The sequence below is a fragment of the Rhinolophus sinicus genome, linkage group LG02, assembly GCF_036562045.2.
Source record: "Rhinolophus sinicus isolate RSC01 linkage group LG02, ASM3656204v1, whole genome shotgun sequence".
Taxonomy (NCBI): Eukaryota; Metazoa; Chordata; class Mammalia; order Chiroptera; family Rhinolophidae; genus Rhinolophus; species Rhinolophus sinicus.
In genome coordinates, this window is record NC_133752.1 from 160,008,581 (window position 1) to 160,021,997 (window position 13,417).

General features: G+C 42.8%; 1 protein-coding gene across 4 annotated transcripts in view; it reads left to right on the plus strand.

The window, feature by feature from the left end:
* Nucleotides 1-13,417, plus strand: part of DENND5B (DENN domain containing 5B) — a 152,761-nt gene continuing 139,344 nt past the window's right edge. For 2 of the 4 annotated variants that reach the window (XM_019736908.2, XM_019736918.2), the window contains exon 1: nucleotides 3-498. In XM_019736908.2, coding sequence (XP_019592467.1) covers nucleotides 378-498 — 121 coding nt within the window. In that variant the 5' untranslated portion in view covers nucleotides 3-377. Of the gene's footprint in view, nucleotides 499-13,417 lie in introns of all 4 variants that reach the window. The other 2 variants (XM_019736890.2, XM_019736899.2) reach the window with 2 other exon arrangements.

A 13,417-nucleotide genomic window follows, 5' to 3' on the forward strand; every position in this document is an offset into this window, starting at 1 on the left:
GCTGGTCCTGGGCGCCCCCGCCCTCCCCGCGCGCCTACAGCCAGCGCGCCGCTCAGCTGACCGGCGGGCGCCAGACGCAGTAGCTCCCAGCTCACTAGCGCAGCTGCGGCGGCGCGAGCCTCTCACGCCGACACTCCCCCTGCGCGCCCCTCCCCGCCGGGACCCGGGTCGAGATCGGGAACCACTGGGCGCGAGCCCGCGGCCGCTTCCCCGGCGCTGAGCGAGGAGTGAAGCTGCGGTAACGAGCGGCGGCTGCGCGGCCATGGGCGCGCCGGTGTCGCCCTAGGACGGGCACGCGGAGACCGCAGCCCGAGCAGCAGCCTCGGCTTCTAGCCTTCCAGAGCGGCGGCGGCGGCGGCAGGAGCAGCGCGGCCGGGATGAGCGGGAGCGGCGCGACGCCCGGCCCGGGCTCCTCCCCGGCCGCCTGCCGCTTCGCGCACTACTTCGTGCTGTGCGGGATCGACGCGGACAGCGGGCTGGAGCCCGATGAGCTGGCGGGTAAGGCCGGGCTGTGGCGGTGCGGAGGTTCCCTGAGGAACGCGGGGGACGCAAGGAAGGCGGGGTGCGGGCTCCAGACAAAGTCAGCTCCCGGCAGCGCCCGTTTCCCGGCCGGCCGAGCGCTCGGGCAGCGATTTAATGACATTGTTATTTATTCCACTTGCAGGGTGCGCTCCTAAGCCCACGGGCGCCGCGCCGCCCAGAGCGCCTGCTGCGGGCTTTTGCCTCTGGGCGCGGGGTTATTAATAACGGGCGCGGAGGCAGGGGCGGGGGTGATCCCGAGGGCAATGCCCCCACCGGCACGCGGGCCCCCTCGCCTGCAGCTGCACACGGAGGCGGCCAGTGAGTCACCGGGCGCGTTAACTCCCCTGCCTTGCTGCGATCCCGTGTATCCCGCCCCCACCCCACACCCTCTGTGCCCCGGCTGCGAAGTTTCAGCCCGACGCGTGACGCGGCGCTCGGGACCCCTCGAGGGAGGGGATGCGGGAGAGCGCTGGGCTGCGGGGCGAGCCCCTACCGGGGCGGTAGTGGCCCCGCGAGGCGAGCGCAGGGAGGGAGGCTAGTTGGACTTCATCCCTGACTGTTCCCGGTCAGCGCCGCCTCCCGCTTCGGGTTCTGCGATGACGGTCGAGTCACCTTTTGGAATCTTATCGATTTGGCAATGTCATGGAGCTGACGAAGACCTTTGACCGCTGGTGACCGGCACGATGCTTTGGTGACACTGTGTACACTGTTCCCGAGTTTTAGTAGTGGGATATTTTTCTCTCTGTTGGGCGCACCGTGTGTTACTGCCTGGGTTTTCCTGGAGGGGCTTCGGTCCTTCCCCTTGACTCATTTGATGGCGCAGTGCAGGGTTGAGCTGGGGAACCGACGCTGGGAAAAGGGCCTTTAAAGGATGGTGGGGGTGGGGGGAGGAGAGTGCACAGTGTCAAGAGGAGGCCGAGGAGAAACGACTGATTTCATTTTTCACGCCTTTTCCTTTCCGCTTGCCTTCTTGGATCTGAATCTTGATTTTTTTTAATGGGTGAGACCAGTGACATCTACCTCCTGAACTTTATCTGTGTCAGTGTTAAACAGGTCATAGCCCTTCAGAACGGCTTCCTTTGGACACAACGTTCCTTACTGATTGCACCAATGTGTATTTTTCCCCCGACTCTTCTTTTTGAGTGGGTGGGGGCTGGGAAGAATGTGTTAACTACTAAACAATAGTAAACAAAACTGTTCAGCCTTAAGATACAGTACCCATCAACCCACGTCTTAGCTAAGTGAGTATCTTTTTAAGTCAGTTTCACAGCAAAACGTTTTCAAGAAAAACTATAAGTAAGTTTTAGTTAAAATTTTTTTGAAAAGGAGGAATGAGTACCAGGTTTTTCTGTATGTGTAATTATGTAATCATGTTATTTCTTCAATTAAGATTTCATGTACATATTAATTTTGGCTATATTGAGGGGTAGAAAGTCAGAAAAAATGTCTGCAGGAGAATTTAGAGAGATCCCTCTTTTGGGGTTGGTGAAGGGGTTATTTTATTTTCTAGAATTCCGTCTTCCCTAAACATTCTAACATTTGTGGCACCAGGTCCACTTGGAGGCCTTCTGTCACTGGTGACTGATGAAAGGGACAAGCCTGTATTTTTTTTCTTTTCCATCTCAAGTATGTATGCCTAGTTAAGCTAAAACAACACCTGTAGGTGTGGCTTGGGACTCTTTAGGCACAGTGCAAATGCCTTTAACAAAATTAAACAGTAAAAAAATTAATTTTTAATGCATTTTTTTAGACACAAGCTGGCTTTTCCTTTTGCAGTACTTACTATGCATGAGTATGGGTGATGGTTTGAAATTTCTGTTCCTCATAACACTTGGTGTTTTGAAATAACATTTTGCTTGATAATATTCAAGTATCAACAAAAGTGTATACACATTTTAAGAGATGTTATCTTAAAATGTGTATACTTTTTTTTGGCACCCTCTGTAGTTGAATGAAAGGTTTTTGAAAGTCTTGAGGTGCAGATTTTTTTTCTAGGTGTGTTCTAGGCACTGGGAACAGCTGTGAACAAAGCAATAAAAAATATCCCTACCATTATAATACTTACATTCTAGTGTAAACAAATAATGAAAATATATAGTTTGCCAGATGTAAATACATGCTATAAAGCAGGGAAATGAGGCTAGGGTAATGGGAGCAGAATGGTTGGGTGATGGGGTTACGATTTTAAATAAGATGGTTAGGGAAGCCTTACAGATAAGTTGACATTTGAACAGAGCCCTGAAGGGTTCTTGGAAGTAAACCACGTGGATTTTCTTGGGGAACAGCATTGTAGGCAGATGAAATAGCACGGGCAAAGACCTGAGGTGGGATAGTGCCTCGTTTGTGCAGGTAACAGCAAGGAGGCCAGTGTGGTTGGAGCTGAGTGAAGGGGAGAGTAATAGATACGACCATAGAGAAAGGGTAGGGCAGCTTGTGTAGGGCCTCATAGACAATTGTCAGGCTTTTACTCTGAGATGGGAAAGCACTAGAAGGTTTTGAGCAGTGTAATGACAAGATTTGATGTGTCCTCTAAAAGGACTGCTGTGGCTGCCATGTCGACTAGACTATATCACCGGCAAGGATAGAGGTAGACCAATTAGGAGGCTCTTTTCCACCTTCTAAGTGAGAGGTATTGGTGGCTTGTACCAAGGCGGTAGTAGTGAAGTGTTAATAAGCTAGATATATTTTGAAGGTAGAACCAGCAGGACTTGCTGATGAACTAGATGTGGTATTTATATTCAAAGAAAATGATTCAAGATGACTCTGAGTTTCAGCCTAAACAATTATCTCTGTTTACTGAAATAGGAAGACTGTGATGAAGAAACAGGCTGGAGAAGATTAGTTCAGTTTTGGGCCTGTTAATGTTTGAGGTGCCCCTTAGACATTCAGATGGAACTATCCGGTTGGCAAGACATCTCAGGGGTCTAAATTTATATTTAGATATAAATTGAAAGCCATGAAAACGGGTACCATTACCCAGGGAGTGAGAGTGAGAAGAGGATCAAGGATTGCATCCCAGAGACACTCCAACATTCAGAGGTGGGGAGGATGAAGAGGAGACATTTCTAAAGAGATTAAGAAGTGTAACCAGAAGATGAGAGGAAAACAGGAAAATGTAATATTGTGTTCCCAACTAGCAATCTTCTTGACTATTTCTATAGAGGTACATGTGAGGATCAGGAAACAAGACCAGCGAGTTAGGCAAATTAGTCAGAAGGTTGTCTCTGTTTTGCTGCTTTAATTTCAAAGTTAATCATAGTTAAGTTTCTAGTTTACTCTTCTGGAACTGATGATCTATTTTTATTACACTGTTTCTTAGCAAGTTGTCACCCTGCCTGCAGAAGGTCTTAATTGACTTATAGTAAGCATAAATTCTATCAATTACCTTATAGACATTTTATTAACATGCACATATTCCTAGAATTTATACTCTGCTGGTGGTAGAACATTGAAATCAAATTAAGGACACAAACCATATGATAGAGTCACAATTAAATAGACTAGGATCTTATGATAAAGTTGTCAGGACTTTAAATTGTTTTGTGGACACTCCTCCCAGTAAAGCCCAGCTTTACCAATAGTAGAAAAGATTTCTTTCATCTCAAATAGGTCTCTTAATAGATAAAAATAATTTAAATATATAAATAAAAAATATTTTTTAATGGAGGACCCAGAAATTTTACAGGGACACACACACACAGTATATACACATGTACACATATATGCATGTATATACATATACAGTTATACTGACTGATATTACCCATTGTTCTTTTTTTCTTTTTTTAAAGATTTTATTGGGGAAGGGGACCAGGACTTTATTGGGGAATAGTGCGTACTTCCGGGACTTCCCTCCAAGTCAAGTTGTCCTTTCAATCTTAGTTGTGGAGGGCGCAGCTCAGCTCTAGGTCCAGTTGCCGTTGCTAGTTGCAGGGGACACAGCCCACCATCCCTTGCAGGACTCGAGGAATCGAACTGGCAACCTTATGGTTGAGAGCCCGCGCTCCAGCCAACTGAGCCATCTGGGAGCTCAGCGGCAGCTCAGCTCAAGGTGCTGTGTTCAATCTTAGTTGCAGGGGGCAGAGCCCACCATCCCTTGCGGGACTCGAAGAATTGAACTGGCAGCCTTGTGGTTGAGAGCCTGCGTTCCAACCAACTGAGCCATCTGGGAGGCAGCTCAGCTCAATGTGCCGTGTTCAATCTTAGTTGCAGGGGGCAGAGCCCACCATCCCTTGCGGGACTCGAAGAATTGAACTGGCAACCTTATGGTTGAGAGCCTACTGGCCCATGTGGGAATAGAACCGGCAGCCTTCGGAGTTAGGAGCATGGAGCTCTAACTGCCTGAGCCACTGGGCTGGCCATTGTTCTTTTTCTAGCACGTATTAGCTGTTGTGCTTCTCCTGTTCACTGTACATTTTCAAGATACACCTCATCCATAAACAAAAATGTCAAGTGCTAAAGCAGAAATGTTTAAATTTCCTTTAAATGTTAAAGATACAAAAAAGAGGTGTAAGTAGGAGTAAGTTGTTGGAATTAGTTGATGTGAAGGAAGGCAGATGTCATTTTGAAAATTTCTTTTATGGCTCATTTCATCTAAGACCTAGCTGTAGGAACTTATGGGTCTTGATCTATAGCAACAAATCTTTTAGGCAGTGGAAAAATGAAGGATGTATTTAGACTTTTGTTCAAGTAACATAAATATGCAAGTCCCCAAGAGGGAAGGGTCTTTGCCTCTCTCTTTCATAGTACGTTGTACATAGTACACCGTGATTAATAAGTGAATGAATGTGAAGTTTATGTACGCGTCTACAAATTCTGTGGTGAGCAGAACATTCTTAAAGCATTCCCATGGTCGCTGGATTCAGATCTCCTGATAGATACTGAAGTCAGATGGGTGAGATTCCTGCCACAGGCCTTTGTTTAGCCCTCTTTCTTGGTGTCTCTAGCTGTTTATTTTTAGCTTTGGTTATCTTGGGTGTGGTTTCCAGAAGAGCTTAGGGGCGGTGGAGACATGGTCTAAATTCAGATAAAAAATTTAGTTGAGACTGGCAGAGTATCATGCCACAGTAGTTCTGGAAGGGACCTTAGACATCGTTTACATAGAAGAACCAAGGCTGAGAGATGAAGGGCCCTCTCAGAGGTCACATTTGACCAGCCACAGACACCTGGTGGTTCTAGTACACTACACTCCGTAGTTATTTAAGCTCAGAAAAAAAGATGACTTGACTTGAGTTCAGCAAGCACTTAAGGCTTGCCCTTAGTCCAGACTGAATATCCTAGTCAAGACTGTGCTAAAGTGTGTCTTTGAAAAATAGTGGCCAGGTTTCGGTGGGGTAGGAGTGGCCCCGGTCTGACCGCCGCTGGTACTGCCTCAGTTGTTAGCTTTGCTGACATCCAAGGCCCACAGTAGGTTATGTTTGGGAGGTTGGATGGTCAGGCCTGGTAACTGGGGAGCTGAGGAAAAAGTAATATTACAAGAATCAGCCTCCATTCTAATGAGGCCAAAGAAGATTTAAGATTTAGTTGCTATGGTATATTGATAACTTGGTTTTTAAAATCCACTGGGAATAAAAAGTTCTCTATGGTGAAATTGGTCCAACAGTGAGTGCAGCTAAACTCCCTGTGATAACCCCAGGGCTCAGGCATCTGCTCTGTGTGTTAATGCAGGACAGATCAGAAAAGATGCGATGTGGAGGGAAAGGGGAGGACGGAGAAACATACGAGTCTTTGGAGGAGGAGAAAATTGTTATTAGTGAAAGGGGATGGGGTGGGGGCAGAGATACAGGGGGCTGGAGGAGTGCAAGTGTATCTGCTGCTGAGGTGTGGTGACAGACTGTTCTGACGTTTCTGAGTATATGCTTTTGCTTATATTTCCACTGCTGGTCACGGACACTGCTGGAGTAATGCAAGTAATGCAGTAAATGCATGTATTAAGAATACAATGCACTATTAATCGTAATTTCCATGAAGCGCCATATGGAAGAAAACATTTATTGGAGGGTAAAGACAGTTCCTTCATAAGGTACTTTAGGAAGCAAGTGCCATATCTCCAGACCCTTAACATTGTTGGTGGATAATGATCTAAATTTTGTTTTGGTAAGCATAACTAGCTATTATACTTTGGATTAATTATTCAGTGTTATATGCTTATAGTGTGCCAGGTTGTGGAGTATACAGGTGACAGTCACCATTCTGTAAGAATCTACAATGAAATAGCAATAATAAGATAACCAACATTTATTCAGTGCTTTCTACATGCCAAGCTTCATAGTTAAATGCTTCATAGTTACTACCTCATTTAATCGTGACAACAACCTTCGGAGGTGGCACTATTTTCTGTGTTTTACAGATGAAGAAACTGAGGCTAGGGAGTTTAAGTATTTAACGCAGGTTGATATAATAAGCCAGAAACCTGGATTGAAGGTCTGTCTGACGTGATCGATTTATGCCCATAACCACTACCTTTGCTTCCTCCTTAGTAATATACACTGTATCATACAGATCATGAAATCTACTAGTATAGGAACCCTATGTGGATAACCTTATAATCAAATGAGACTACCTTTTAAATCCTCTATGTACCGTGTTTCCCTAAACATAAGACCTAGCTGGGCAATCAGCTCTAATGCGTCTTTTGGAGCAAGAATTAACATAAGACCCAGTGTTACGTTATGTTGTGTTATGTTGTGTTCTGTTCTGTTCCGTTCCGTTCCATTCCGTTCCGTTCTGTTCTGTTCTGTTATAAGACCCGGTCTTATATTAAAATAAGACCGAGTCTTATATTAATTTTTGCTCCAAAAGACGCATTAGAACTGATTGTCTTGCTAGGTCTTATTTTCGTGGCAACACGGTAGGAAAGATAATTAAGAGGGAGACTACTGGTATTTATGACCTTCATGACTTGACCTCGCTTGTCTCTTCTGATGGCCAGCACCAATAATGTCTCTTGCATGCACTCCTACATTTATTTTTCAAAAAAATTGGAAGAGTAGGTATTTGATGTTACTTTTATTTTTATTAATGTATATATAAATAAAAAAACACTTTTAAGTTTTTTAACCTCTTTGTTCTTCTTACTGGGTTTTATCTATCTTTTCTTAGCATGAATTGTTACTTGTCCTTAGATAAGTTTATAATTTTTAAAAGGAATGTCTGATTGCTTGTAAAACCTTGGCTGGAAGGACAGTGAGAACAGTAGTTAAAGCTGGACACATAGTCAGAAGCCGAGATTTCAGTCCTAACCTGTCATTTAGGACAGCTGTGGGCCTCAGTGTTTTCATTTGTCTTGAAGGGGTTAAGTGAGATGACTGATTTCTGAACATATCACCGCTTTCTGTTCCATGGGCCTGAAATTGTTTTTCAGTAAAAAAACTAAATGCATCAGTTAATACGAAAATTAACCCTAAATGACATAAAAACGTGACGATGAATATATACCACATATACCACATGAGGACTGATCAAGTAATTATTTCTGCTACACGGAAAGGAAAACAAATCAGTCTATGCATTTCCCTTTACAGGAGAGGTGCAATTCTTAATACATTTTTTGAAATGTTAATATCAGTTCATGGATTCTACCTACATGGACTCTTAGGGATCCAGGAACCCCTGTTTGAAATGACCATCTTAGATCATCTCTAGAAGTCTGTATTCTAGTAGTATGGGTGATCCTGCCGGTTCTCTACAGAATAGCTGATGGGATCTTACAATAATTTTTTTCCACTTAAAATTCTTAAGTAGCTTCTTTTGTATTCAGATTAAGATTCAAACTCTTTACCCTGTGTCTTTGTTTGGGCTGCCACCCATAGACTGGGTGGCTCATAAACAAATTTCTGGAGGCTGGGAAGTCCAAGATCAAGGTGCCAGCAGATCCGGTGTCTGGGGAGAGTCCTCTACCTGGTTCATACATGGTCTTCTTACGTAGAAGGAGTGAGGGTGATCCCTGGGGTCTCTTTTATATGGACACAAATCCCATTCATGGGGGCTCTACCCTTATGACCTAAGTACCTCCCAAAGGCCCCACCTCATCATGATAATTTTGGGGGGACACAGATATTTAGTCTATAACACCCTGGTTTACAAAGCTCTTCATGATCTGGCCTCTGCCTTCCTTTGCATCCTCTTCTGACTGGATCACTTTTTCGTTGTATTTTATGTTGGATTTTTTACGTCAGATTTCCTGCAGGTCCTTAAACACAGCAAGTTGCTTCTTGTCTCATGGCCTGTTCATCTTCTGTTCCCTCCCGGGCATCCTCTCCCCTAGACTGGCATCATCCATTATAAAATGTGAGATGCATTTGTAATTTTAAATTTTCTAGTAGCCACATTTAAAAAGTAAAAAGAAACAGGTGATATTAATTTTAATGATTTTATTTATGCATCAATGATATTATTTCAACATAACATAAAAATTATTAATGAGATACTTCTTTTTTTTTTAACTAGATCTTCAAAATCTAGTATATATTTAACACAGCCTGTTTCAGTTTGGACTAGCCACATTTCCAGTGTTCAGTAGCCGCATGTGGCCAGGCCAGTGGCTACCCTGTTAGACAGTATAGCCCTACATCTTTGCAAGATTGGCTTCTTCTCAGCGTTCGAGTTTCTGCACGCACGTTACCTCCTCAGGGCAGCCTTCCCAGGCCATTCTGTATAATGGTGTCCTTCCTTCCCCTGCCTCCCCATTCTTGCCAGTCACCCTGCTCAATTTTCCTCATAGCACTTACTGGTACCTGACGATACATTGTAAATGCATTTCTCTACTTTGTAATGTCAGTCTTCCCCAATATTGTTGGCTGGCTGCTAAAGGGTGGGACCTCTGTCTCTCTTGTTTATTATTGTACAGTCACCAAGATAGTGCCTGACCCATAATAGGGACTTAAATAGATTGTTCGACTAAGTGGATGAGATAATTTGAGATGGACAAAAATATAACTTATCCTTTTGTTACTGACAATAAAAGTTAGTAGGTTTTGATTTATGTGTGGGTTTATAACCTCTAAAGTGGAAGCTAGAGGTTTCGTTGCTTTTTTTTTTTTATGGGAAGCTTGAGATTGATGAAGAAGCAAGAGTGTGGATGAATTATTAATTTTTTAAAAAGGTATATATCAGCTTTGTGGTAAGCTACTAAAATTTCTTCTGTCTATTATATTTATTAGCCTATTCCTGCCCTCTTGAAATAAGCTATTATAAATAAAATTAGTAACCCTTTTTTTCTTTACCACCGTTACGCTAGCGAACATGCAGATATTAGCAAGGCTTTGATTTTTTTTTAAGCAAATAACATGTCTTATTTATTTATAAATTAATGCCACGTGATGAACACGTAAATGGTGGGTAGTGTTTATGAAATTTCAGAAAGTGGTTGTATTAAAGAGCGCTTGTAGCATCAGTTGTGGTTTTACGAGAATATCTTAGGAAATGGCATTCAGTTTCCTTCGTCACGGGCATCCACATCAGCTTTGGGCATGGTTAGTCAGTTGCGTGCTTTATTTCTGTAAAGCTTAATTCTTTATATATTTTTTCCTTCTATGTTTTGTCTTTATTGTGCATGGTGTAATGTTCTGTTCCGCCTAAGGCTTGACTTTTTAAGATGTCACCATATAATGACCTTTTAGCCAGAGATTTCAAAAATTTTCAGTATGAGACTGTCTTTTCCACATTACTTTTCAAACAGAATGCAAAGATGGTTGGCTGCGTGTAAGCAGGTAGGAACTGAGAATTCTAGGAATAGAAGTGGAACCATTTTCTACGCTGCTGAGACAGCACATTATAAGGCTGGAAGAACATGAAAGAGTTGCTTTCTCAGACATCCCTGCACCTTTCCCAAGAATCCATGACATTTACTAACTGTAGTCTAATTAAAATATTGTAATTATTTAATTAACACGGGTTTCTTGAGTTAATACCTTTTAATTTTTCTGTAAACTTGTATACATCACTGGTACAGAAAGGTATTTTTTAAAATAATGCTTTCTTTAAATGACTTTCCCAGTTGTGTACTAGCACTATTAAGTTAGTGGTAGCTCCAGGAAATCACATTTATATGATGTAGCTCTGAAAGTATTAATAGTGTGTATTGGGTCATGAATTGTGTTTGGTGATTTATAAACATTATCTTTAAGCCTCACAATAACTTGAAGGTGTTATTTTCCATTTTACAGACAAGGAGGCTGAGGATCCGCGAGGTGTTGCCCAAACTCAAAGACAGTAAAGGCCAAAACGGGATTGCATCCCAGGCTGTCTGGCTTCAGAGGGCCTGTATCCAGTCTGTCCTGCTGCCCCTCCCAGGCCTGCAGACTAGCTGTCCTCAGCCGCTGGGTAGTGACACATTAGTGGACCTGCCATTTGTGAGCTGGGTCACAAGCAATTATAAGCAATAGTTGAAATACTGAGGTGTAAATGATACGTGTTTTTCTGTAAATGGAATGGATTCAAGGTCTTCCCTCCAGTGATGTCACTCGCACTCATTTCCATTCCTATGGGCTTTTATTGGATGGAAGAGAAAGAGGTGGCATTCCGTGGGCATGATGGAGGCCTATCTTGTTAAGGCTACTGCTAAGCTGCTGTTACTGATGCGCTGTGAATAGTTCGCACATACTCATATTCTCTTAGGAATGCCACTGCAAAAGTAGTCTGTACGCTTCCCTTCCCTGTAGATGTAAAAACGAAAATCGTTCATAATCTGAGGACATACTTGAGAGTCCGTTTTTCAACACTTAGGCTAATCTAGATTGTTTCTAGATACTTTCTTCAATGATAAAATGTGATGATGTCTTGGAAAGAGCTTTGAAGCTATGGAATGGTACAAAAATATGATGTAGAATTTTAGAGTTGTGGACTCTTTTAAGTTCAGCCCTGCTGTGAGGATGAGCATGCTGAATTGTTATATACAGTGCGGACCGCTAGGTTTTAAACTGTGAAACCCAGTTTAAAGACATTTTTAAGTGGGCTGTTTTAGATCCCAGAGGCCTTGTGATGTAAATCCACTTGTTTTGTATAATGTCTCCTGCCCGGGCCTGGAGAATCCAGGTTTCTGCTTTGAAGGCCATGTTTTCTTGCTCCTGCCAGTCTTCCTCTTTTCTAGTATGTCACCCTTTTACTCTCATTTGTGTAACACAGGAAATTATTCTATAGTTTGAAGAAGCATGAATGTAGAAGTGACATATAAATTAAGTTTCCGATAGTCTTACTAGTTCCTCAGTACAGCTTGGTACAGGTTTGCTCAGACCAGGCTTTTGTACTATTTTTTTCTAATTCCTTTTTCAAAGATTATCCTTATTTTCACCTTAGTCCTCATGAACCTGCCTCCTTTTGCTAGTTTGGTTGTCTCTTTTCTATAAAAACCTGTAGAAGAAGAATATGCTTTTGGCCAGAATTCCAGCGTCATTAAAACCTCATAGTGAAGAAATTATAATGTCTAATTGAATCCTCCAGTTACCTTCTCCGCCAGCAGAAACTGGGAAGAGTTTCTTATTTCCCACAGCTTTTTCAGGTTTCATACTTCCTATTTCTAGTATCCCTTCAGTTTCTTTCCGTTTCCTTCTCTCTCAGTCCTTTGAGAAAACGGACATTTTGCTAGATCAACAAAATTCTTTCTCTGTACGTATTAAGTTCATATCATTTTTCCCCCTGTAGATCAGGACTAAAATAGCAAGGAGAGGTTATTTCTCCCGAGGCAGGTGAGGCAGGAGTTGTTTGGAGGGGCAGTGAGCATCTCTCGTGCAGTGTCCTGACACGAGTGTGCTTTTTGTGGTAAGAATCAGCACCAGCATATCAACTGGAATTCCACACGAATGAGACAGTGGCTTCCGTAAGGAGTGAGAGCAGTAGGACTTCAGGACTGGTTAGAGCTGTAAGGCGTATGAATGATTCACTTCTAGACTACAGGCTTTTGTTTCATTTTCTAGGTTAATTTCTCTTCAGTTTAAGGAAATTTAAATGGCTGGGGTAGCAAGATAACAGATTGTTTAAAAATCTTTCTCATCTCCTGTCTCAAGTGTATTCTTTTTCTTAATACATAAACTTTTGTCTGGATTTCAAAATATTCTGGCTCAGCTCCAGAGAAATGAGCTTTCCTGCTTCATTTGCTTTGTGCCATTGTTCACGAGAACAATGACTGTGATTTCACAGTTTATTAAAACACAGGCGTTGGTACCACTAAGGTGATTATGCCAAAATAGGTTATTTTGTTTAGTTGTTCTCACTCCTGTCTGGCAGTGCTTATTTTTCCATTGGCAGCCCTAGCTACAGTTTGATTTTAAATGAAAGCTGTGTGTGCTCAAATGTAAAATCTTGTGTATTCCTCACAGTGAAGGACCATCAGGCCTCATTTACTGTGAACCACTTGTAAACCCCTTGTCCCTGGTGGAAGGGCCTAGTGGGGAGAGGGTTAAATTACAGGGGGGGTGTGCGGAAGGTGGAAAGTGGGGAAAACAAAAATTTAAAACCACACCTGTTATTTCAAAATCCTCTTTCCCTGATCTCATAGAGCTCTCTCGCACCCTCTTTTCTACTTGGAAAATCACGTTTTATGGCTAGAGTGTGAGAAAGAGTAGAGAGATACCCAGACAAATGTCCTAGCCCCTGGAGTCCCCACAGATATAATTGCCCCCAGAGGAGTCATTATAGAGTCTCCTGCACAAATGTTACACCTACAGAAAGTTTAACAAAATCATGCTCGCTCTTCCCTGGAATGAAATCTTCTCTAAGCAGGAGTTAAAATTTAGCTTTTCTGAACGTGGCCGTAAGGCCAAGAAGTAGACATGATTTGTTGAATCATTAGAGAGCAGAGGCCTTGATGTGAAATGTGTGTTGACGTGTGTGCACATTTAGTATTTATTTCTGTGTCCCATTGAACTCTATTGAATAGATCAGTCTATTTTGTTGAAAG